General features: G+C 38.9%; 1 protein-coding gene across 1 annotated transcript in view; it reads right to left on the reverse strand.

Moving 5' to 3' along the window:
• Window positions 1-13677: 13677 nt before the first annotated feature.
• The window catches only part of LOC127639902 (aryl hydrocarbon receptor-like), a 49804-nt gene continuing 36093 nt past the window's right edge, over window positions 13678-27388 (reverse strand). Inside the window, exons 9-11 of the mRNA XM_052122229.1 lie at window positions 26677-26818; window positions 25003-26545; window positions 13678-16971 (exon numbers count right to left, since the gene is read on the reverse strand). Of these exons, the coding sequence (XP_051978189.1) occupies window positions 16810-16971; window positions 25003-26545; window positions 26677-26818 (1847 nt within the window). The 3' untranslated portion in view covers window positions 13678-16809. The remainder of the gene's footprint in view (window positions 16972-25002; window positions 26546-26676; window positions 26819-27388) is intronic.

Genomic DNA, 27388 nt, shown 5'->3' on the forward strand with positions numbered 1-27388 from the left:
GAAGAGACAAATGGGCCAGGTGTCTGAGATTAAAAGCATTTTAATAAAACAATAAGAAAGAGGAACTCCTAGAGTGAGAGACTGTAGTAGATAATTGAATTTGGGAATTCAATTCATTTTAATAACACTGACCTTCTCTGCCATAGACAAAGGTAGCGAAGCCCAGAATCACACCAGAATCCTTTTATTATTTGGTCAAAATTAACTCTAACTAAATCTCTCAAATTTGTTGGAAATAAAATGCCAAAATACCAAATATTTTGCTTGGGCCATTGAAAGGTGCCAGGTTGGAAAGCCGTGGCAGGGCAATATACTGTTAGAGAAAGAGCTTCCGATTTAGACCAGTTCACCCGGTATCCTTAAAATTTGGAAAAATAATTAATATTTCTGTGGATGGTAGGCATAGATTTACATTTACGTTTATGCATTTGGCAGACACTTTTATCCAAAGTGACTTACAGAGCCCTTATTACAGGGACAATCCCCCCTGGAGCAACCTGGAGTTAAGTGCCTTGTTCATGGACACAATGGTGGTGGCTGTGGGGATCGAACCAGCACCATTCTGATTACCAGATTACAGTTATGTGCTTTAGACCACTACACCACCACCACTCCATAGTTTATGCACACTTCCTGCTACAATGCCTGGAAAATAATCCTCATTTCTTATTGTGGCTGCTAGTGGTTGCAGGCCAAGACAGAACAATAAAGGGGGGAGAAGTCAGCATTGCTGGATTCCCTAACCAAAAAAATATAAATGAAATTAATCCATTAGTTTGCACTGCCGCTAACAGGTGTTAGCCCAATAAAAGTGTCCACAAACCTGTAAATTCTAAGTGTTTTTAATATGTTGCTTGTGGTTGCTATGTGGTTGATAGGGCATTGATATGTGGACACTAAGGTGCTTTGGGTGATTTTTAGTATGTTGCTATAACCTGTAAAACACCTTGTAAGGATGTATGATGACAAGGAGGGAACAAAGACGTAGAGTTCTTCACAAGTAAGCTTATAATGGCCACAGCACTGTTCACAACTCATAACAAGCAAATCTTCACAATTAACAAAACTTTTCTGGGTCTCAACAAAACTTCTCAATTTACATAAATCATTTCTTATGCGCTGTACGCGGTAACACTGGACTGACGCGTGTCAAACACTCCCGTCTGGAGGATCTGAGGCCGTTTTTATGCCACTCTCCCCGTGCTCACTGAAATTAGAGACAGGTGTTAGACATAATTTGGCTCAGGTGCAAGCGCCCTTACCGTTTTCTCCCCCAGACGGGTGCTTGACCACGCCCCCGCTGCCACACACCTGTAACACCTGTAAGGGTGTTCTGAGTGGTTTTTAGTATGTTGCTATGTAGTTGCTAAGGTGTATTGAGTGTTTATAGTATGTTAGTTGCTAGAGCATTGCTAGAGGGATGCTAAGGTTGTTGCTTAACTTTCTCCGTATGGAAGTGATTTCTCTTATTTTCCATGGAAGAAATCATACAGGTATGAAACAATATGAGGGTGAAGAAACGATGAGAATTTTTGAGTGAACTATCCCTTTAAGCATGAAAATGTAAAAAGATTAATTGAAATCTAAATAATTTTATGTTTTCATCAGATATAAAGTATATTGTGGATAATTAGAGTAAATGTTAGCTTGTACTAGCTAATGAAATGTGTCTTTATCTAGGACAAAGCTTGCTCATGTGAAAGACCAAATCTCTCGCACACACACACAAATCAGTGCAGTCAAGTGTTAACGTCCAGAAGCCCTATCAAAATATTATGAGTGAGCCTTTCGCTTTTTCTGCCCATGTTTACATTGCCTTCAGGCACTCGAATCACGAGAATTTATTTACAGCGCTATCTGTGAGTCTAGGTCACTCTATTATGAAAGTAAAAAAAAAAAAACCGCGGGCCATATTGGTGAAGGAATACAAATAAATAATCAAAAAAATCACCAAATAAATCACCCTGCCAGGGCAGCACGTATAAAAACAAGACTTCATGGCAAACTTGCGGCAAATTGCCCATTGTTGCCAAAGGTTTGCTGCAGGTTTACCACTACCAGTGAAGAGCTGCAAACTTCTGGAAAACATTTGTGGTGAATCACAAGCTCATTTGCAAGTGAAAATAATGAGTGGCGAATTTGTAGCAAGTTTGTGTCTAGTTTGCCAGAACTCTAAATGTTTTTGTAAGGGAAAGCATTCCTCTGCTGTTACTAAGGCCTTCTAAGTGTTTTTATCTTGTTACTATGCAGTTTTTCTTTGGTGTTGTGGGTGATTGACAGGGTGTTGCTATGCGGTTCTCTAAAGGTGCTGTAAGTGATTATAAAATGAAAGTATGCAAAAATGTCCTACTCCCTTATATATATTAATGAAATAAGTGTCCTGAGATATCTCATCAGTCCCTGTGACAGCTGTAGACTTTGTACTCTGCAAACAAAAATGTGATGCTTTTCACCTGTCAGTCATTTTGCTTGTTCTCATAGTATTGCATTTGAAGCGGATCATTGAGGCTGTGATTCCTAATGTTTGTCAGTTGAGGGCGCTATTGTGCCACTGTTGAATTTGACAGCCATAGGAACAAACAATGCTGCTCTTTTGTTCGGTTTTGGTCTAAAAATTATCTTTGGAAGGCGGGGTTTTGTAACGAAGGGGCGTGGCTAATTCAACAGCTCAGTCATGTGAAAGCTTCAGAACGCTAAAATCGCTTACAGTGACTTTAAGTGTTCTAATTAGTCTTCAACATGTTGCCATGCAGTTTGCTATGGTGTTGTTGTGTTACAAAAGTACAATTGTTACAAATGTAATACCTTAAATATTACATTACCTGCTAAGAATATACGGCGATGCGAGTGAAAACACTGGCGATGGTGTTGTGGGGGATTGCCAGGGTGCAACTATGTGGTCGCAAAAGTGTTCTCAGTGTTTTTTTAATGTGTTGCTATGCAGTTGCTGGGTGTTTTGTATGATTGGAAGGACATTGCTTCCTAGCTCAAATGATCCCATATTGAATTCTCTATGATATTCAGGTCTCAGTATATGTCTCGAGTCCCTTCTTCAATGTCGGTCTGTAGGATTATTATAATTGTTTATTTTTTTGTGCCTGCTTTACCCTCCACAAGACCAAAAGTGTTAGTCTGATTGCTGTATTTAAAACACTTTTGAGTTTGAGCAATAATAAAAGTAATAACAGGGCTTAAGTTAGCAAGCACAGCACAGCAACTCTCTTAAAAAATCTGTGCTTGGCATTCGAAACACCGGCCATTACTGCTCAACTAAAGGAACACTATGTTCCCTTTAACACAATTAAGATCCCACGGAGAGATCAGAATGAATACCATGGCATTAAAATGGCCAAGGGATTATGTTAACTGCTTTATATGTCCATTTGAGTCAGATGGGCGAACCACAAAAGGTCTGAGCTGTTGTGGTAAGTGTGTTTCAGAGAGGAAAGTTTGTTAAAGTAAAAACACTAACAATCATGCTCTCTTCCGTGGATGACTTACTCCTCTTTTGTTGAAAGAACTTTTGGCACTTTTATGGTACTTCGGGATTGTGGTGAACTATCCAAGACAGATTCACAGTACAGTCCCTGTGTGTAACACTATGTAACCTCTGGGACGATCATCTGAGAATGTATATGGACTCCCTGGAAACTATGTTTTATTTATGCTGAGCTTGTGTTTGTGTTGCAGACGAACTGATCTGTAATCAGTCTGTTCTGCCTGAACGCACATTGAATCTTTAGGAAGAGATGGAGTGAAACTGTTCTCTGATCAGTGGAGAGAGCGGTATGTCCGGTCATCTGGGACATGGACTGTTTTAATATTTGATATGAGTTTTTCCACTGTGTCCTGTGAAACTTGGTGGACCGTGATTCAGTCTGAAGTCGTTGCGGCACAGGGACTCTGAGGATGAGCTGGCAGCCAGTCTCAGGAGATCTCAGAGGTCAACATACTGTATACAGTATCAGAACTCCCTCAGAGAATGACCTCTGAATTTCAGATATAGTAGTTTAACTGATACATTGAAATTAATGGTAAGTTCACAGTGTTCAATGGAGACTTCGAAAATTGTGAAAGTGTATGTGCTACTGCTCTGTGAGATGAATGGTGAAATGCACAAAGAATGAATCGCTCCGGCTAAAATCTTGGTTTATTTGCGCACACTGTCGTCGCTGGTTAAGCCCAATTCACTAAAGCAATTAGGTAGATCAGGAAATGGCGCAAACGTCCCAACAAGATCTGGGTTGAACACAGTTTGAAAGAGGCAATTCTAATCATATATGTTTCCATGGGAAGGAATGACAATGACTTCATTTAAATACTCAAAACGTGCTGCTATTTTGGTGCAGATTGTTCCTGCTTATAATAGATAGCCGGTGGATGGTGAAAAATACTTTTGTAAAGAAATACCGCAAGCAAACATGGCATAACTGTTTGGTCAATTTTCACCCTAGGGTGTTTTGAGTGATTGCCACTGTGTTATTATGCGGTTGCTAATGTGTTCAGAGTGTTTGTTATTGCATTGCTATCCAGTAGCTATGGTATTGTAGGTTATAGCCAGGGTGTTGCTATCCGGCTGATAAGGTGTTTTGAGTAGTTTTTAGTGTGTAACTATGCAGTTGCGATTGTGTTGTGGGTGATTGCCAGGGCATTGCTATACAGTTGTTAAAGTGATTTTAGTGGATTTTAGCATGTTACTATGCAGTTCCTATGGTGTTGTAGGTGATTGCCAGGGTGTTGCTGTACTGCAGCCAAGCCAAGTTTTCAGTGGTTTATAGTGTGTTAATATGCAATTGCTATGTTATTGTGGGTCAGTGTCAGGGCGTTGCTAAATGGTTGCTAAAGTGTTCTAAGTGGTTTTAATGTGTTGCTATGTGGTTGCAGTGATGTTGTGGGTTACTGCCAGGGCATTACTATGCAGTTGTTAAAGTGTTTTAAGTGCTTTTTATACATTGCTATGCAATTGCTAAGGTGTTAAATTGCAAACTTGATGCAAACTTGCACAAATGTATGAAATTTATTTGCACACATAAATGTTCACATGCAAATGAGCTTTGCGGCAAATTCTTCATTGAGCACGTTTACATGCACAGCAGTATGCTGGTTACTTCCAAAAATATCGTATTTTTAAAATCAATTAAAATGATCACGTTATAATCTACTTTTGATGTCAAACCGTGAAGAGGCACCACGTGCACACATTGAATAAGCCGGTAAGAACTCCTGTTAAGGTGTTTACACGGACAGGATATCGGCGTAATGGGCAAAAATCTACCCATGTCGATCAGTTTATTAATAAGCCGTTTATGGCCTTTACGCCGATAAAGGAACGCGGTTTATTGTGTTTACACGCATGTGTTGTCGTCTTACTAAGCACAATCGTTGTGAGAACGTGCATGTAAACACTTTCACTGTCACCAAAGGTTTGCTGAATGTTCATCACTACCGGTGAAGAGCTGCAAAGCTTCTGTCAAACATTTGCAATCACAAACTCATTTGCACGTGAAAATAACGAATGGGAAATCTGCAGCAAATTTGTGGCAAGTTTGACAGAATTCTAGATTTTTTTGTAAGAGTTTGCTTCAAATAAGAAATTTAAGAAATTACTTCAATTTAAGAATAGATATACAGTATATTTAAGTTAGAAATTTCTCCTGAAAATCTTGATTCATTCAAATATGGCAGATCCAAACACTTCATGCGGTGCTTAAAGTCAATGATGAAACATGCAAGAACGAAACCAGAAAATGTGAATGATTAGATCATTACATTTTGGTATGTTCCTCTATCAAAGCGTTCATATTCCTTCAAAAGACTGTGTATGGTTGCACAACAGCCCCAGACTCTATTATAAAAGAAGAGCACACAGAATAAATTTAAACATGTTTGGAATGACAAGACAGAATTTTCATTTTTGGGTGAACTATTCCTTTAAGGCTGTTCCTTTTTTGTGTGTGCCTGCATTAATCAATGAATATTGTTTATTTGCATATAAAAAAATAATTATTGAATGTGAATTTTAGCAAATGGGCCTTTTCTGTTCTTAAACCGTAGCAAAAAGATTTTCAAGAATGGTGAAGGGGCAAATTGTGGGCAGAATGTCCTGGTTCGCCCTTGAAATCCCCCTGCTTACACACATACACACACATACACCCTGCTGTTGTACCCCCTGCTGAGAGAGTGAAGCCATAATGGATGAAACTGGACAGCCATCAACGAGAGAGACAGATAGAGAGAGAGCAAGACAAGCGGAAATGTGAGAGTTCTACACACACTCTTACTCTCTCTCTCCTCTTCACACACCTTATATTCCCATATCGATCTTCCACCTTCATCCTCCAAACACTCCATCCATCTTTCTTTTCCCACACTTCCTCCATGTCCTGGTCTGATGCCAGAGTGTGATGGCAGCGACCATTGATTAAAAGCCATTTTGAGCTCCTGGGCTTGTCTGGTTGGCACAGACATCTGAATATGAACTCATACTACATAGATCTGTGTGTTTGTCAAACCCATGCTAAGAGAAATTATTATAATAGATGACAAATCCCTCCCAGTTGTTAGATAAATTGTGACTACACTGTTGATTATTTAATATATTTAAAAACACCACAAGCGATATGGTGTCTATGACTGATTCCACATGGCCCAAATACTTGTGCGAATATTTGTGACGTGCGTGAAGTTGACCCCCCCACCCAACGCAAAACGTCGGCAAAATAGTCTCAATCGTTTGTGCTTGTTTGTGTATTAAAAATGTTTGTTTGTGCTGCTTCGGTTTTTTAGATATTAGAAGAATATTTATAGGTCATTCTGAGGTCACTCAGCCCCCCACATGCTCCAAATTCACCCCAAATAGTCTCGTTTGTTTGTGCTTTGTTTGTGCCGGTAAACCTTTCGTTTTTGCAACTGTCTTTTTTTTACAATACGGGGTGGGTGGGGGGGGGGTTGTTGACGTCATCACCTAGAATTCAATGTCTAATATTTAAAAAACCGAAGCAGCACAAATTAAACTTTTACCAGCACAAACAAACGAGACTATTTGGGGTGAATTTGGAGCATGTGGGGGGCTGAGTGACCTCAGAATGACCTATAAATATTCTTATAATATCTAAAAAACCGAAGCAGCACAAACAACATTTTTTATCATGTGGGTGGGGGGCCAACTTGATGCAGGTATATTACGGTGTTTTCTGAATTTTGACTGTTTACATTTGCTTTCTATAATTAAGAAAGATTAAATTGTCTTTAATAATAATTTGTGCTTGTGTAATTTTATTCATTGTGAAAGATCTTAAATGGCTGCAGCTGGTTGTAGGACAGAATCAAAGTCGTAGGGGCCGTTCAGGCATGCTCTTGCGCTACAAATGGCAATAGCTGCGCTTGAGTGCCATTTTTGCTCATTGCCTGAGATGTCACTAATCACTCTGGAACTGCAGGAAAATGATTTAATGATAATGACAGTGCTTATTTGCTAATAGCACTACAAGAACATGCACACCTCAAGCTTTTCACTAGTGACTATCCTGAACTGTGACATCAAAGTCAGCAGACAGGGAAAATAGTTAAAATTTCAAGACAATTTCTCTCCTTCAAGAGCCCCCCCAAAAGATCTGAGCACTGGTAACTCATCTACTGTTAAGTAATTAAATATTTGCAATTTACAATGGAAAAATTTTGAATGGTCGTCAATGGACCAGCCAAACTTTGACCTCATTGAATGGGATGTCTAATATGAAGCTTGGATACATTATGACAGACTGCTACATTATACACTATAATAGACCCATAGATATACCAAGAATTATAGACATATTTAATGACCGTATATTCATTCCATACATTTTCCCTAAGGCTAGCGGTTCGGTTGGATTTAGGTTAAGTTGTCTGGATGGGGTGTTGACTGCTCTGCTGGAATATCAATCAGCCTTTATTTACATCCATATTCCACTCATTTGTGGAATGTTACATTGGAATATTTCCTTAATGAGAATGGAATGTTGAGTAAGAATGGAACTCCCTTTTTCCGTGAAATGTTGTTTCCATGACGCAGGAGCCACAGTAACATTTCATTAACCTAACTTGAGGCACAACCTCAAATATCGCCACACAATGGAGTTCAGTCACCCACTTTTAGAGGTCTGTGTTGAATTATAATTGTGGCAGCTGAAGTAAATTCTTGCATTAAACCAAAGATATCAATTGAGCTGCATAAAGGAGAGAGACAGGAGAGATGTAGTTGAACTAATAGTCATTAACAGACTGAGGCAAGTTTAGCGAGCGAGCGAGAGAGAGAGTGTTGTTCCAATATTGGATTGTTGTGTCTTGTGTAGTATTAGTGTTAATTGGGAATTTGGAGTGAAGTGTTCATGAGAACATAGGACGATGAAAATAGAGAAACACACCAGAACAGAATCAATAAAAGCCCTCAGATTTCACTGACTGTAAGGAGAATGCACTCTCAAGGACGAAGGTTTACAGAGAACATTTTTAAAAAGGGATAGATCTTGGAAAATAATATTTTTCTTGCTCTTTTGAAAATAAAAGTTTGATGCATTGTGAAGACATACTCTTAACACTCACAATGCAAAGCTTTCTCACCAGTCCACCCAGATCATTTATGGAAAATAAACTACAAAATTCTGTAATTCCAAAGTCATCACTGTATTGATGTCACAACCATGTGCAGTTTTGACAGTTGGAGTTTGAAATCACGAACATTTCGAGAGTATTGACAGTTGGAATTTGAAATCATAAAACATCCGTAAGTTTTAAATGTTGGAGTTTGAGATCACGAACAGTCCGTGAATTTTAAAATGTTGGAGTTTGAAATCACAAGCATTCCGTAAGTTTTAAAATGTTGGAGTTTGAAATCACGAACATTCTGTAAGTTTTAAAATGTTGGAGTTTGAAATCACGAGCATTCCGTAAGTTTTAAAATGTTGGAGTTTGAAATCACGAGCATTCCGTAAGTTTTAAAATGTTGGAGTTTGAAATCACGAACATTCCGTAAGTTTTAAAATGTTGGAGTTTGAAATCACGAACATTCCGTAAGTTTTAAAATGTTGGAGTTTGAAATCACGAACATGCCGTATGTTTTAAAATGTTGGAGTATGAAATCACGAACATGCCGTATGTTTTGACAGTTGGAGTTTAAAATCTAAATTTTTAAAAATATACAATTTTTCTGTATGCATGGAATACTCACAAATTATCTACTATTTGATCAGACTGTTAAACGTCAAGATATTTTTATACAAAACTGGATCAAATGCAAAATAAAAGTTTATATTTCTCAGCTGATAACTGAATGTCACTTGCAGATTTGTAACAATGACAACGTAATGTGAAAAATATGTACCATATTACTGTTTGAATTGCTTAGTTGAATATTATGTATTTTTTCACAAACTATTTTAAAAATATTGTATGTAGTATACGGTATATACAGTGAGGCATGTAGTAAGCAATATATTGATATTCCATTGTGAATATAGCGGTGTTGAGGATTCAGCAACTTGGGATTGACAGTGTTGACTATGCCAGTACACAAGTTTAGCCAATCCTAACGGAGGACATATACATATAGTATTCTTAAAGGTGCAGTCCTAAAAACACTTTGTTTAATTCTAAAAATCAGAGAAAGAGAACAGAAGAAGGTCATGAAAAACTAAATTACTTTGTTTTTGGGAAAATAATTCTTGATTAATATCATAGTGGACTTCAAGGAAAAAATACAAATATTGTTTAGCAAATTACCTCTTTAACAGCCGTTGTTACTAGTAGTCATAAGTTTTAAGAGAGGCAGTTGCAGAGGCAATTTACAAAAAAAGGCTTTAATTAAAATAAACAAAACACAAACAAAAACTCATGAGGGAGAGGAAAAACAAAGCAGGGCAAAAAGAAGTTCAGGAACTTACAGGGGAAACAAAACTAGAATCCATGAGACACACACTTCCAAACTACAAAACAATCCGGCACAGGACTGAACACGAGGGGAGTTTTAATAGGTTAAAAACAAGGAGGGTAATGAGGAGGGCAGGTGCAACAAATTAATTTATAACAAGGCAAATGAGAGGGCAGGATTATCACTCAAGACAGAAGCGCGTGTGGCAATGAAAAACCCAAAAAAGCTACATACTCACACACATGACAGACACAATACGAGTGTCAGGATCCAGTCACAAAACTATACAAACGAAGTGACTGACCCTATAGACAAGACTCAAAAACACATGGCTATGAAAACGAATCCAAAGCCACGTGTTCACACAAAACATGGATGTCAGAATCCTGATACTAGTTCTCTACACAGAAGGATTTTCAGAGTAGTATCACTGCTGATTTAGGCTAGAACTAAACCTAATCCATGTCTGGGAAATAGCCTCTGTGGTCAGGGAATTTATTGGGCAACAAAAATATAAATAGACGTGTAACATTGTTAACACGTCATGAAATTATACCAGGCCTGGGAAAGCCAAGATTTGGTAGAAAGTTTACTCTCTACACCCATAAATAAATCACGGGGCGACAATAAATAGTCAAAATCTTTTTTTTGGGGGGGGGGGGTGTGTTGCATGGGGACTGACAGACAGCCTTGCGTGAGAGCCAAGCGGACAGTGAGCAGGGGCCTGTGGGTTCCCGTAGAGCAGATGACTGGATTTATCCACACTTCCAAACATGAGCGGACACCTCAGTCTGGGGTCAGGTCCAGACATCGAGAGAGAGAGAGAGAGAGAGAGAGACCAAAAAATTACTGGTGGCATCATGATACAGATTTGGGATCAGATGCTAATACCATGGTACTTTTATATATCACAGTGCAAAAACACCATGGTAGAAATAATGCATCTGTTAAACAATTTGGTTGGGAATGATATGATGAGGGTAAGTACATTTTAATTTTTGGGTGAACTAATCCTTTAATCACTGCTGCAACTACATCTCACAATCTCGCCCAACACAACAACACTTAGACGCTTTTCCATCATTTTGCCAAACGGTTTTCGTTGTGAAACCTTGCCGTTTCATGCTGATCCAGGCCAGTTGGTATGCTTTGTATTTTCAATAATGGTCCGTGAATGTACATAAAAAAAAAAAGTGAATTGCAGACAGTGTGAGAGGTAAGCATTAGAGCAAGTGTGCTATGTTTGGATGATCGCACATTCCAGTTTTTAGGACTGCTTTTTTTCCCTATGCTAAAGCACAGGAATGACATGTCCCATGTTGCAAAAATGAAAGCGAAGGTGAAGATGAAAAGGTGAAATGTTTACCATAATTTGCTGAGGGGTAGTTTATACCATCAGACACGAACACACAGAAAGGTAAAAATTCCCAGACTAGCTAAAAATGACATTTATTGACAAAATATTAAACGAGTAATGTAAGTGCAGCGTAGTTCTAGCAGGAAGACTAGCAGCTGTTCATCATCACACCATTAGCTGGGTAATTCCCAGCCAATAAGTCTGCTCACAATCTATCACATTGCTGTTTCAGTGTGCTAACACGGCAACCTCCACCACCACCAGTTGAGCCCTGTCCCGCACATGGGGGTAGGCTCCTCGCCCCTGCCTCCTATCTCCGGCAGGATATGACGGTTCCGAGTACAACTCCCTCGGAGCGCCAGACGGGGCCTACGCCAAAGAGAGACATTACTTCCTGTTTTACATTTATCAAATAAATGGCATCTTAAACCTCACTCAAGCCTGCGTGTCTTCCCGATAGAAAAATAATGATATATGAGTTTTAATGGGATAGTTAGTGTAATCTACCTCATTGAAGAAAAGGTATGTACTATATTAAATCATCATAATACAATCATTAAGATACACCAAACATACACTTTTTTTTATTATTATTGTTAAATTTAATTAACCTCACCACAGCAAACTTTGACAGCTACCTAAAAACAAATTAGTTACCTCAACATTGGCACCAGACTCATCTCACTGTGTGATCGGAAAGAGTAGGTTGACTTTTCTTTAGCTAAAATCAGTGTACTTTCTGAAATTCTAAAACACCGCAGTAAGCAAAGCAGTAAGTGTTGTTGGGTGAATGGGCACATTTGATCTCCATTTTCTGGGTGTAATGTTCATGTAGGTATGCCAAAAATCAAGATGTGAAAAGAGTTGTTTTCAGCTGCACAGGCAGTGAAGAGAAATACCTGTTTTATAAAGTTTACCACCCAATCCAAACATATGCCTAAACATTAGTGGAGAAAATCTTCATTTTAGAGGTAAAAATGCAATGTCTGAATCAGGGCTGGACTGGGAAGAGAAATCGGCCTGGGATTTTACATAGCAACCGGCCCAAAAGTTGGTTAGCTGGCCTACTCTGCATATCGTGGCACCGTTTTGTGGTTCGTTCTGCATAAAGCGGCTCATTTTAGCTTATCGCGGCCCATTCGGCCCGTTTCGACCCACCGGCCCACGCGGTTCTCCCGATGGCCAGTCTGCCCCTGATTGGCCCCAAAGTGCGTCAGCCCACCGGGAAATGCACATATTTGCCATATTACCAGTCCAGCCTTGGTCTGAATCGTGCTCTCCACCTGAATGCGATCGTAATTAGTCCACCTCTGCTGATGCGACATGCTTCTGGAAGAAATGCGCTTCCGGGTGCGCCACAGGGGTCAGGAATCGAACTTGAGCGATGCAAAGATATCTGATAGCACATGACGTCGATCAGTTAGTTGGCATAATGTCGCCCATCCTCGTGTACCAGAACTATCGGACACAACATGCCGACCTCCTGTGTGATAATGTTGTTGGCACGTACTAAAGCTATTCCGCCAGCACGGTTTAACCTGGTTAGCTAACCGTGCCAAGAAATCCATGCCAAGAACAGTTTGTAATATGTAATGAAAAGTGCCCTTTCAAAAATTTAGTTTTTGTAAAGCCTGATTATTTTCACATGAAAATGAGCTTTGCAAATTGTCCATGGTTGCCAAAGGTTTACTGCAGGTTCACCACCAACGGTGAAGAGCTGTAAATATCTGGCAAACATGTGTAGCAAATCACTTGGAATGACCCTTAAACATGGCAGCCATGATTGTTCTCCCTTCGAAATGTCCTTCAAAGGCTGAATTTTCCCGTTTGGAAGGCAGGGATAGCCTTTTCTCTTTCACATTCTGTCTCTCTCATCCTGTCTGGCTCTCTTGAGATATCACTCGCTCTCTCTTTCTCTCTCACCACATCCCTGTTTTGTCTGCCTCTGTTGCTATGGTGGGACTGAGAGAGTGTTTTGTTCCTCTCAAGTGATTGAGCACGTCACAAGTAAGCACAGATCACAGGGAAGAGATAGAGAGAGATGCCTTTATTATTTAGACCCTCAACAACCCTTACAAACATTGAGAGTTCAGGTAAACTTGCTGAAAACATGCAGCAAATTTTCCGCAAATTCGCCACTCATTATTTTCACATGCAACATTCATGAGACAAGTGCAATTACACCGGGCCTGGTTTCCCAAGGTAACTTTCACCTGTGAAGTTTGAAGACAAGTCTGGTTTGGCATTTTATTTAAAAATGCTTGGTAAACTACTATCCCGGTCAAGAGAGGGCTTTCGTCATTTACTCACCCTCATGTTATTCCAAATCGGTTTGGCTTTCTTTCCAAATAAATAATGACAATATGTGAATCTTCGCTTTAAGAATAGTGTTGTAAATATTTTGCATCTTTTCAAATGTGTGCGATTTGGTTTGGAAGAACATCATAACACAAGTCCCATTGTGATTGCACAAATTCTTTAATTTAAGGACCAAATTGTACATTTCAACAAGCAGTCAAATGACAAACAGACATAACTGCATATGTACCTACCATTGCCTCTACTTTCAGTGTGTTAGAATATTAAAATGAATCCAAATGTGAATTTCTTTAAAAAAAAGTCTTGACATGGCGGACATCATTTCTAAACAAATAGCAAAACATTTAAATTCTGGAAAGTAACATTTACTAGTATGGCACCATGTTCTTTTTTTCCTTCTTCATTAAAAGTGTAAAACTTATTTTTCAAACATACAAACAGAACACCTAAAGAAATTATACAATATTTACTCCAAATAACATCTCTCTAGAAGCTACATCTTGTGCCGGAAGAAAGTATAACCTGGTTAGGCCGCAGTGCTCCTTCAAATAGTGCTTACAACAGTAATAATAGCTTTTCCATTATTTACAAACTTGTACTTAAACATTTCATAAATGATTGTCATATTGTTTTCTGTTAAAGAAATTCGAACCCATAGTTACGTTATAGCCAGTGTTATTTCTCATAATTGAAATGTCTGTAAATACAGTATATATGTTTTTAAAAAATGAGAGAGGCTGGCCTGAAAGATGTATCTTCTTTTTGACTTTATAATACTATTATAATTAACAATATTATTAATAAAACACCTTGCAGCACCCTTGATGAAATAATATCATTCTTCTTTTTTTTTTTTTTTTTTTACTGCTTTACAATACACGCAACACATTCAATAACGGAAGCTTCCAGAATCTCTTTTTCAAGACGAAACAAACCCTGCTTTTGACCGTTGCCGGATGAGTCAACGTGATCTCATTAGAATTCGTACGTACTGGTACATTAAGTGTGGTTCTAGCACACATGCATTTTCGTACATTTGGATAGACACTGAAATGTACACTATCAACTTATTGAAAACGTAAATCCTTTTAGTATGAATGACTTTAGAGACACAAATCTTGTGAGGTTCGTAGAATATTGAATCAGAGACCATTTAGCAGAGACGGGCCACTTCTATTAAAATGAATGGGAGAATTTGGAACACCCAATGGACAATGGATGTAGAAAGAAAGTCCCGCCTTACAAGTAAAAGAGCCAATCAGCTTTTAGATACAGACACTGCTTGCATGTCAATCAACTTGTTAATGCGCATTAGCTAAACACAATAAAATCATTGTTTTTTTAGAGTAATCTTTGGTTAAGAAGCATCATTCATGATACCAGTGTTGTCAGATTTTACTGCTGATTTGAAATATGTTCTTTGATCGTAATCTTGACCAACTGTTTTGGAGATTTCTGTCTTTCTGCATTCAAGTTGATCGGTGCTGCACTTGTATGCTGCTTGTTTACATAGAAAATAGCTGCCCAGGAGCGTTCCAAAGATGGTCGCTGAGTGGACTGACTTGCTAAAAAGACTTTGAATGAATTCATATGTTGGTTTTATTGTAATTATAATAAATTGATTGTAATGTCGATTAGAAGTTTCACACAATCACATTTTAACGCAGTTAATGCATTTGATTTTGTACGTTTCAGTGTCTTTTCAAATGTAAAAAAATGTACATGTACACTTTACGCACAAACAAATACGAATATGAACTGTAGATCAGTTCTGGAATTACTAAACACGTGAACACTTGTATCTAAAAGGACGGAAGCAGGTAAAAGTGGATTTGCGACGCCGATCTTGAATCAGCTTCTCGAAATCGAACCTCACCCAATGTAATAGCGGGACGAAGGGGTCAGGTCAATGTCTAAGTGACTGAAGTGACTTTTTTTACTGCTAACTCTTACTGCTTTATTGACAACTTGCGTATTTTTACCTTAAATTGTCATTCACAATACGACCATTAAAAGGAACGTAACACTCAAGCCTTTTCATAAATAAATATGCATTGCAATCTTGTTTATATAAATACTGAAGTCATTTACTGCGTTTCAGAACAATAGGTTTCGGAATAGCTATATGCTACACACGCTCTTGACATCCTTTACAGACAATGGGCCTAATTCGTAAAATGCGAGCAGAACGAAATTTAATTTGTACTTATGTAATTGTTTTTGCATTCAATTCAATGGGAATAGACATGTAAGAATTCATTCATGAATGATTATACCGAAATTTGTTCTGCACACATTTCATGAATAAGGTCCAATGGGCCCTGTTACTGAAACGCAAGCAGAATAATTTTTGGTGTAAATCGTTCATAAAACGACTCTTACGTAGAATGTCACAACACTCATACGTGGACATTTCTTCTTTAGTTTGAGTGTAATTGAATGTTCACAATTGTTTTAGACAAGTTGTGGAATATAATTTCTATATACAATTTACATGTTCAAAAGTCGTTCTGCTTGCGTTTATATGAATAGGGCCTAATAAATGGCGACTACACGAACTCACACATACATATGCACAAACATATATGCCCCAACACACACTTATTACAGATGGACCACCTCTAATTGTGCCATTCAACAGAACACGCTCTTGCGGGAAGAAAAAAATCACAGCGAAAAATTGGACTTAGTGCAATGAACGTAAGAGAATGCAGGCATCTCAAGACACATTTTTAAAAGTTGAAGTACTTTTAGCTTGACAGGGCATCGATTCATGGCACGGAATGCTAAAAAAGCAGCAAGATGGGTCACAATGATCAAAGACGCCCATCCAGCATGTTTCATTGAAAAGTAATTACAAAACATGATTCAGCAGACGGACGCAAAAACGTGTTCTGTGTGAACAACCCGTAAAACTGCATACTGCATGCCATTCGCATTTTCTGTACATTTCACTAACCATCATCAATTTCATCTCATACTTAATCAGAAATAATCCAAACAATCTTCCAATATGCAATCATTGGGAGTGCTATCACATTATGTTGGCGGAAGTTTCTTCAGCGACTTTAGTTGGTTAGATATTCCAGAGGTTAATGTGGCTCATTTAGTATAAATAAGCAAACTTAAAACTAAAAAAGTATTATTTTTGTCTCCTTTTCACGTTTGTGTTTGCCAGTTGACTTGTGATTAACTATCTCTTCGGATGAATCTGTACTGAGTCTGATCAGAGGTAGAAGCCAGTGGTCTGAGGATCTGGAGGAGGTGTGAGCGGCTCAGGAAGGGCGTGGGGACTGTTGCTGGTTGTGGCCACTGCGTTGCCATTGGGAACCAGATAACTTTCTGTGTAGGCCACTGTTGTGGAGTTGAGTATGAAGCCTGTATCCATCTAAAAAAACAAAAAAAACAATCATGAGACTATCATCATGAGAATCATTCTAAATGAAAATGAAAATGTAAAGATTTTTACTATTGTTTAACACATTAAATTATGATTATTTGCTGAGAGCATTGCAACATTTAGCTTAGCTTTAAGTGTAGCATTTGAAAGTAACACAGTATAAAGGCCATGTTTGGGTCTTATTTCACAAAAAATCAAAACAATGCTACCATGAGCAGGCAAGCTAACTTATTAGCATTAGCGCTGATTTCTTTGCTATTGACCTAAACGAAACGGCTCCCTTTCAATGTTTATTACAAACTTATGGAACTAGAACTAGGACAGCTGAGAAGATCATTGGGGTCTCTCTTCCCTCCATCAAAGACATTTACATAAAACACTGTATCCGCAAAGCAACCAGCATTGTGGACGACCCCACACACCCCTCACACAAACTCTTCACCCTCCTGCCGTCTGGCAAGAGGTACCGAAGGATTCGGGCCCTCACGGCCAGACTGTGTAACAGCTTCTTCCCCCAAGCCATCAGACTCCTCAATACTCAGAGACTGGTTTGAAACACACGTGTCCTGAGTTGCACTTTAATAACTGTCACTTTATAACTGTCTGCTACCTCAATAACTGCTATGTGCATAGAACACTATCTCATGGTATGTTATGTTTACATTTTTAGAAACTGTCATCTTTTTGCACTACTGAGTACTGGTCGGCGCTGCACTGTCTATTGTCCTGTTCATTGTCAGAAATTTGTTGTACTGTCCTGTACTTTTTGCACATGTTGCACGTGCACTTTATATAGGTATATATAGGTAGTTTATATAGGTATTTTATTTCGTTGTGTAGTCTCATGTGGTCCTGTGTTGGTCCTTTGTTGTTTTTATGTAGCACCATGGTCCTGGAGGAACGTTGTCTCGTTTTGCTGTGTACTGTACTAACTGTATATGGTTGAAACGACAATAAAAACCACTTGACTTGACTAGAATAGCAGTAGATGTTTGGTTGTCGGGGTTGCTTAAGGCCCTAAAATCACACATAGATTCACAAAATAATCCCACTGACCAAGCAACAGTGTTTTTGGCACTGTTGTAGTTCTCTTAGCAACAAACAACCATCCCCTCAATTTAACTGCTGATTTTAGAGGGAATGTACAACAGAATGCATCGAAAATATCAAATACCCAAACCGCTGACATGCTACATGCTAACATAAGATAATCTCCATCAAATTGTCTTTAAAGGCAACATGAAATCAAAATGTACACTATTTTGTTTCTTAATAATTTACAGATTTTACATTTTATACTTTTTCATCAACACCTCTCAAACAACTTTTCTGCTGATACACCCCCATTAACCATTCCTTTAATATGTAGGATTAGGAGTTTAGAACAATCCCTAACCCCAAGTATGAGCAATTATAATAGTGATGGTTGCCTGCAAAACACCAATAAAAATATCATAACCCACATTTCACAATCCAGACATGCTCTACATAATTTCCAACTGAATATTCTGTTTTACATTTTAATTCTGTCAAGCGAGCTGGGAGAGACAGGTGGAGTCTCACACTCACTAATAATCCCACTCAAAGTGTTGAAGTTATTCAACACAGCATTGACAAGGCAACATACTGACCACAGGCAATCACAAGAGTAACAGATTGAGACCATTAAATGGCTTGATGAGCAATGGGACACATTAAAGGGTTCCTATATTTTATGTTAAATATCCTGTACATATGCATATTATAGTTATGGTATATATGTATATAGTTAGTATACAGAGTAGCCACATCACAAAGCTGCTGAAATTAGTGTATGAATTTACTATCGTTCTCATATACTATAGTTATCGTATATACAGGCTATAAAGGTGTTTATAGTTGTAGTGTATATATAGATACAGTTAGTATCTGGCCATATCACAAAGCTCATATAGTTAGTATGAAAGAGTGATTATGTTTGTATAGTGTTAGTATGCATGAGGTAATGTTGAAGCTGGAGAGTAGGTCATGGCTGCTCACGCCTGGCTGGGCAGTGAAGCTCTATTCTCCTTTCATCTAAGAGCAACGACCCTGAACACAAACACACACACACTCACACAGAATCCAGCCAGTACTTCTAGATATGAAAACTGAAATATTGCTGTAATTGGTTTTAGCATGTTGCTACAGTATGTGGTTGCTAGGGCGCTGCTTTGTGGTTGCTTACTGGATCAAGTCCAAAGCACCCACTCCAATACTCTATGATATTCTGGTCCCTAGATGTGGTTCTGGTTTCTTCTTCAGTATAGTCTTGGTTTTTCGCCTGTTTTATCATCTGCTTGGCGAAAATTGTTAATCTGATCACTTAAAAAAGTAATAGCACACCTCTTCTCAAAAAGCTGCATGATTTGAGGTAGCATTCATGTCCTTAGCACAAAGAATTACGGAGTTGTGCACCAAAGTTTAATACTCAATACTTTGGAGTTTGTTCAAATTCCTAGCTATAAGTATGAGCAACAGTAGTAGTGATAGTTGACTCAGCATGAACCACTAACAATCAACAACTAAAACCAATCCCAAACCTTAACCATAATAGATCACAGCATGATGCCCTGCATGTGGAGAGGCAAGACTGTCTGGATAAATGAGTGCAGACAGGGGCCCATGGTCTCAGACTATATCCTGCTGCATGAGTGGTCCTTTTGTGGGGGCTTCTATCCCTCTCTCCCTTTCATGGCCGTAGGCGTCCATGTTACAATGGACTAGATGCTACAGTTGTCTACCGTGAGTATGGAAAATGTGAAAAAGCCAGTCTGTTCGAGTGGCTCGACCTGGAAGTAACTTACACACCTAAGCTTAAGATTACAATATTAACCACAGTCACCATAATAAAGAAACACAGCGGGCAAAGCAAACATCCACCTGTGCAGGGCCCCAAAGACGATCTGCAGAGCCTGGCAAGACATTATAGGTCTGCCGCTGTGCATTATGCAGTCTCAGCACATTAGTTGTGACCTATTAGGTCTTGCTCTCTGATAGAGAGCACAATTAGATTAGAGTGAACATTTAGGCCAATGGAAAAAGAAAAAGAGAGAGAAATATGAAGGGGGTGGGGTGGATATATGGGGTCGAGAAAACCTTTTTAAACTACAATCTATGACTGTTTGAGCTGTTTCAACCTCACATACAGGTTAAATCATAATTGTTGTGTTTCTTTAAAATGTGATTTAAAGTTGTGACTTTCAGTCCATGTCTAATAGCTTTGAAGCCATTTGAATCCCATAGTCCTGTTTAAAGACCGGAAACAGAACTGCACTTGTCGAGCCAGTCAGGGACTTTAAAGAGTCTTTACCATTATAGGAAATGTTAAGACATTTTTAAACAATATATGCCATATATTAATATAGCAAAGTTAGATGGAAGGATGGAGGGATGGACAGACAGATGTATAGATAAAACGTTTTACTATTTAAAACACCATTAAAACACTTTGCATGAAAGAAATCACAGGAATTGTTATCACAAACTTAGTCTACAAAAAACTCTTAAAAATGTAAAAAAAAAAAAAAAATGCTAATCATCATCAATAACAGAGCACAAAGCATTTTTGCAACACCAAATCAATTCATAAGTTAAAAGATTATTTATTATTTTATAATAGGTCATAGTGTTGTCAAAAGTACCGACTTCGGTACCAAGTCGGTACTGAAATTTAAAAAATGTGACGCTTTGAGCGCTGTTGAGCGGAATCGTAAACACTTCTGATTGGCCATTGTGTTCTCGCGCTCATCGGATATGTCTGTGATTGGCTAGAATGATCAGCGCTTCAAAACATGTAAATATACATCAATGGCGCTCTTCACACAGCGCTTGCACAGATACACACGGGAGCGTTTGAAAACAGGACCGGTCCGCTGATAGACTGCTGCTTGTGCTTTCAAAAGCTCCCACTCCCGTTTTTAAAAAAAAAAACTTTCAAACACTTCCGTGTACTCTCAAACGCTCCCGTGCGTTGATCATTGTAGCCAATCACAGACATATCCGATGAGCGCAAGAACACAATGGCCAATCAGAAGTGTTTACGATTCCGCTCAACAGCGCTCAAAGCGTCACATTTTTAAAATTTCAGTACCGACTTGGTACCGAAGTCGGTACTTTTGACAACACTAAGTCAAATCAATTAAAACTCTGGATTGGCCCAAGATGAAGTTCAACAACTGATACCAAACTTTTTTAAACAATACATAAGGTACATGAAAGCAGGAAAAACAGTTGAAAGGACATTTAAGAATTTAAAAACAGAAATAAAAGCATTAACTGCAATTGCAACATTGTTCCCTACTCTTTTTGATAATAATTTTCCATTGCCCACAAAATGTCCAGCACATCCCTCCAATTTGGGGGACAAACTCAAACCAGTGACAGGATCATCAGAGTCTGGGTTATTCCCATCCGTGAGTTGTCAAATTTTAGAGGGTTAATTAAGAACTGGGACCTGTCAAGCCCCAACCCCCTAAGTTTCTGCAAGATTTCACAAGCAACAGATCTCCAGCTAAAGTCAACTGGTCCAGTAAGAAGTCTCTGAACAAACTGTACAAGGAAAGCTGCAGTCCTGCTTTGAAAATGTATCACGCCATGCCCTCCTTCTTCTTTTGGTATGTATAAAACACTTTGTAAAACCCACTGTAATTTATCCCAGAAAAAGTTTAATAATATTGGCTGGATTTCTGCTAGCAGATTTGGTTGAGGATCCACACATGCAAAACGATGCCAAAAGGATTTATATTGAGTGTTCCCCCCTTATAAGAAATGTTTGACAAAACCCATTTCTATGTATCTAAACATTCTTTAACTTTTTTGACTGCCACCCCCAGTTTTTCTGTATGAAAGTGGTGTCCCAAATACTTAAACCACCCCTTTACACCTAGATTGCCCATCAGGGAGACTTGGCACCCCATCTGGCAATTGTCCAACACTTAGTGCTTCACATTTAGTCCAATTTATCTAGGCAGATTATAATGTTCCAAATTATTTTAGTGTGGTCAATATAACATCTCCATCTCTTTGTTCACTAATCAAAATCAGCATTTGCAGACAGGCGCACTGCAGTTTGGTATACATATCCCCTTTATGTTTGTTATTAGATTATCCAGCAGAGGTTCTATAGCTAGAGATACAGCATTCCAGACAATGCACATCCTTGCCTTACACCCCTATAGATATTAAAAGGAGCACATAAACCACCGTTAATCTTAAGTGTATTCTCAACATCACAGTATAGAACCTTAATCTTGGCAATAAAATCTTGGCAAAAACCAAAAGCTGATAAAGTATTCCACAAAGAGGAGTGCTCAAACCGATCAAAAGCTTTCTCTCGATCTAATGAAATCAGAGCAGTATCTAAATTTAATAGCTTGGCGACATCTAACGTATCTTGAATCAAACTAATATTGTCAATAATGATCCTACCAGGGATTCAATAAGTTCGATCTGGATGAATTACTTGATCCTTTACTTTAGCTAGTCTATTGGCCAATGCTTTAGTGAGCAACTTGTAGTCACTGCACAGCACAGAAATTGGACGCCAACTTTTAATATCAGTGAGATCTCCATTTTTCAGAAGCAGGGTAAGGACAGCTCTACGACAACTCAAAGTCAGCCTACTGTTAGATAAGCTGCCATTAATTATGATAAGCAAGTCCTCCCTAACCATTGACCAGAGGAAATTATAGAAGTCTATTGGAAGCCCGTCAATGCCCAGTGCTTTCCCTGATTCCATACCTTGGAGAGATTTGTGCAGTTCTCCTATTCTCAAAGCTCTACCAAGCTCTGTATATGACTTGTTTGATACATAAAACAAAAACACTGCTAGCCCCTTGTTCAGCTCACTTTTATAAAGTTCTTCATAAAAACACACTGCTCTTGAGTGCAAAACATGAATACATTTCCTTTGGCCATTCTTTTTCTGAGACCCAAAAATATTTGGAGGGTGCATCCATTTGATCCATGCTTAAAAAACTTAGCTCCCTGTACCTTTATCCCCAGTAGGTCAGCTAACTGATGTTTTTTAACTGAGAGAGCCTCAACATGACTACGTTCTCCAGAGGAATCTGCTAATTCTTGGAGATGACCAATTTCTGCCTCTAATGTTTTCCTACACTGGGTCATGTCTTTACTGATGTTGAGAGTGTACTGTTGGCAGTTGTTTTACCAAAATCCCACCAATGTTGTATGAACAGGAAGGAAGGAGTATACTCAGGGTTGGTGCCCTATGTAGGTTGTGTACTCTGCATTTAGAGAGCGGTGGTACTCAGTGGCGGCTGCTGGTCTTTCAAAGAGGGGAAGCTCATTTTCGGCCTACATTATAAACTTATTTACCCTATTTTTTGCACTAAATCAATCTTAGGTGTTGATCTGCCCTGCTGTTTAATTCAAATTTTTTCCTCGTAAGGAAGACTTTCAAATGGCTTCGCCAAAATCAGGTCGACAATATTAGCACCGTCTGCCATCGTGCGCAGTTTCACCCGTACAACGCTAGCCTAGCCTACTGTATGAGACGAAACGAACGAACACTCTAAAACAAAAATATATTAAACTTGGTAAAACTGAAACAAGGAATGTGGTGTATAATTGTGTGAAATGTATTATGCAAATTGACTAGCAATTTCAGCCAAACAAATATAAAGAAATAGGTTGCAGCAGTTTGTCTTTCGACTACACTTGAGAAATCCGCGATGGGACTGAGCTGAAATAGCTTCAGTGACTTCTTATAGTACAGATTCAGCTGTCAATCAAAAGGAGATGCAGTCTTTCGACAGATCCTCCAATCATTACGCTGAAGCCCGAGTCCGGGCCAGCCCACTCCTCATTCACCCCCAGAGACGCTGAGCGTCCGTGGGCGAGACATAATCGCAGCATTTATCCAATGACCGTCTATTTTCGGAGCACTGAAAAAACTGTTCAGAGCAGCCCCATTGAAGTCAATGGACGCTCGGCTTCAACAGGGAAATGCACTGGCGCTTACTGGGAATGTATGAGAAGTAAATCGAGTCAGCCGACCTGCTATATGTAATGTAGCTGATTCTGAATGAACTCGTCTTCGAGATGAACGTGTTCTAACGCATTTTTAGTCAATAAATTGTTTACACAATAGTACATATTTGACCATTATTTTTTTGACATTATAGGGGAAGCTGAGCTTCCCTTGCAGTCTTAAAGAAATCCCCACTGGTGGTACTGCTGTACAGAACTAACAATCAAAATTCTTACAACACTGAAAACTGTAACTAATCCACACAGGACTTTAAAAGCTATGAAATGAAATTGAAGCAAATGAAGCATATGAAATCCATTCATATACAGTATATATGGAGCATATGGATTCTCATATTCTCTACCCACCAGTGTGAGTTTGTGAACACAAAATATGTTAGACAGAATGTTAGGGACTGACAGTCTTGGTCACCATTCACTTTCAATATATATATATTTCAAAAAACATTCACTGAAAGTAAATAGTGACTCAACTTTCTGTGTGCATGGAAGAAAGAAAGTCATAGAGGTTTGTAACAACATGATGGTGAATGATAACAGAATTTCCATTAATAATAGTCATAATTCTGTAGTACATGTTCAATGTGTATTATGTAATGGAATATAGGGGAGTAAACGTCTATTATGTCATTTGTGAAAGTAATGAGTTACTACTTGAGTACTTTTTTATTGGATACTTGCTTACTCTTACTCAAGTCATTATTTATGTTAGTACTTTTACTTCTACTTGAGTAATTATGTTTTTGAAGTAATTGTACTTTTACTTGAGTACAGTTTTTGGCTACTCTATAGAGATTTAGCATTGTCATTTTGTCGTTTATCAACCAATCATTTCACATTTCACAATTTGATTTAAGGGGTAAATTATACACAGGTCTTGAGGTTATGGATATGTGTGGCCTGTAATTCTTTAATAGGAATGTTGTTCCAGAACCAACATTGGATTTTCATCCAAGAGCATGTCCATCTTCCCTTATTAGTTCTTACCTTACTGTGGGTGTTGTCATGGGTCATATTCGAACCGTAATCTGTCAATGAGGGAAGGTTCGGAGGTGGTGCTAATCCCAGGATATGTTCTAGTGAGGAGTTTTGTTTGGTATAGGAAGCATAAAAAGTGGATGTGACCTTTGGCTGCTGCTGCTGTTTCAGATAACCTTGCTGATAGGATGAAGATGATGCCATGATTCCCTGAAACTGCCCCACATCCCCAGCAGAACTGCTGTTCATTGTAAAATCCACACCTGATCTGTCAGCAATACTATAACCCACATGGTTACTCATTGTGTTCTGTATATGTGGGGTCTGATCTTTAGGAAAACAAGATCCATTTGCAACAAAGTCAACTGGGTTGGCAAAGTTGTATCCGTGCCATTGAGGGTCACTGTAGCCATTTGTAGGGGTGTTGCCAACCTCAACAGTTTTGTGTTTATACTGGAATGGGAGTGGTAAATGATTTTGTTTCCATTGCTGTGGTTGTGCTTTACTAGTTTCCGTTACCTTGTCACCAAATTGTAAGGTCTTGTTTAAGTTGGTTTGCGTGTGTTCTGCGACCCAGTGACCATTGTGGACACCTGTCACCGAGTTAGCCAACAAGGAATCATACTGGTTAAATGTAGTTGTCTCAGTATTTGTTGTAGACACCTGAGGCATTGGTTCCTGGATCCAGTTCTCGGTTTTGTGGCAAACCGACTGACCGTTAAGATGTTGCTGCATCTGTTGCGAAAGCTGAACTATGGGTGCTGGTTGATTTTGTGGCCAGAAAGGCATGTATGGAGCAGGCATGGAGGAAGTAACTTGAGGTGCCGACTCGGACGCAGAACATAGCTTAGGAGGTTCAGCAGAATCTAGTGCAGCAACCGAGATCTGAGTATCTTCAGCACTTGGTAAATCCTCGATCCTGTTCTCCAACGAATCCTGGATGTAGGAAAGGATTTCATTGTTGGTGAGAAAATCGTTAAGAGATGGAATGTAATCTGGTTCCATCTCTACCTGGATCATCCTCTCATCCAGAAGAAGTAACTCCAAATCTTCTGCGTTGAGCCCAAGGTTCTCTAGGGCATTAAAGAGTTCACTGTTGGAACAGCTCTCCTCGTTTTCCAGGGACAGAGAGTCTAATGTTGCCAGAAGTGGGTCAAAACTTGAAGGCTCTAATTTGGAATTTGTAACTCCACCATTCTGTGCTGGATTCCAACTATCATTCTCTGCAGAGGAAGAGAAAGTGCTAGTCTCTCCTTGCTCACTGAAGAGGCTACTGTGGAAGGACATTCTTGGCTCCATTGCAGGCTGGCAAACATAAACTGTCTCATCCTGTCTCATCATGGCTCCCAGAAGAGAGCTGGGGTCCAGATCATCCTTAGAGCTTTTATCTCCCTTGCTCTTTTTGGTTTTGTTGTTCTTTCCTTTTCCCTGAATGTTGTCAGAGAAGCCTGGGATGGGATAGCCTGTTTGGTACAGCAGAGCTTCTCCAGTGGCAAAGGTGAAGGGAAGATGCATAGATCGCTTCCTCAAGTGCTCCCCACCCTCCTCTTCTCTGTATAAAGGTAGGAGACATATTTTGAGCAGAAGGGTACAAAGTTGTCAATTAATTTATTGTGAAAACCTTACATAGCAAGCAGTCCCATCAGTTACCGCTGACATTTATATTAGCATTTATATACTTACACAAGAGGCCTCTGGGTGGCGATGATGTAGTCAGGCTTGCCGTTCTTGTAGACCAGTCTAGCATTAGCTTGTACCCATTTCCAGCGGTTGTCCTTTGTAAGCAGTCGGAACACAGTCAGGCCACTTTCTCCAGTCTTGATCACTGTAAGGGCAATGGTCAACAGTTTTCAACTTAACTCTCTGACATTGCAAAGCAATGTATTTTTAGTTATACATGTCATGCTTGGTTCATGATTTAATGTAATAGTTATCACATAGGCTGACTAAATGTTGGTTCCCAAATCCCCAAATGATGTAACATTTTGGAACATTGTTTTTAGGTTGTCATTAATGGCTAGCAACTACTAACTGAAATAGCCAATGCTGTCCAATCTGTGTTTGGAGCCAACAACTTATAGTCATTACAAATCTTGGGACAATTTATTTATCAGGTGCCTGGCTATTTAACAGATCTTGTGCAGGTACTATGCTAATCAAATCAAGATATGTCCAAATAGAAAATGACTTAAATCGCTGTGCAAATTTGTCAGATTATTAATCACACACTAAAATCAAATCAAGAGTCAACCTCACTGGTGTTGTTTATGCACTGATTGAGGCCATAGGCTTTTGGTTCCAAAGAAAAATGCTGATATAAATTTGTGATCCTAGTTTACGTTTCTGTCTTTTCATAGCTACAAGGGTTTGTACAATCTCCACCATATTTTATGTG

This window comes from Xyrauchen texanus, chromosome 48 (genome assembly GCF_025860055.1).
Source record: "Xyrauchen texanus isolate HMW12.3.18 chromosome 48, RBS_HiC_50CHRs, whole genome shotgun sequence".
NCBI classification, from domain to species: Eukaryota; Metazoa; Chordata; class Actinopteri; order Cypriniformes; family Catostomidae; genus Xyrauchen; species Xyrauchen texanus.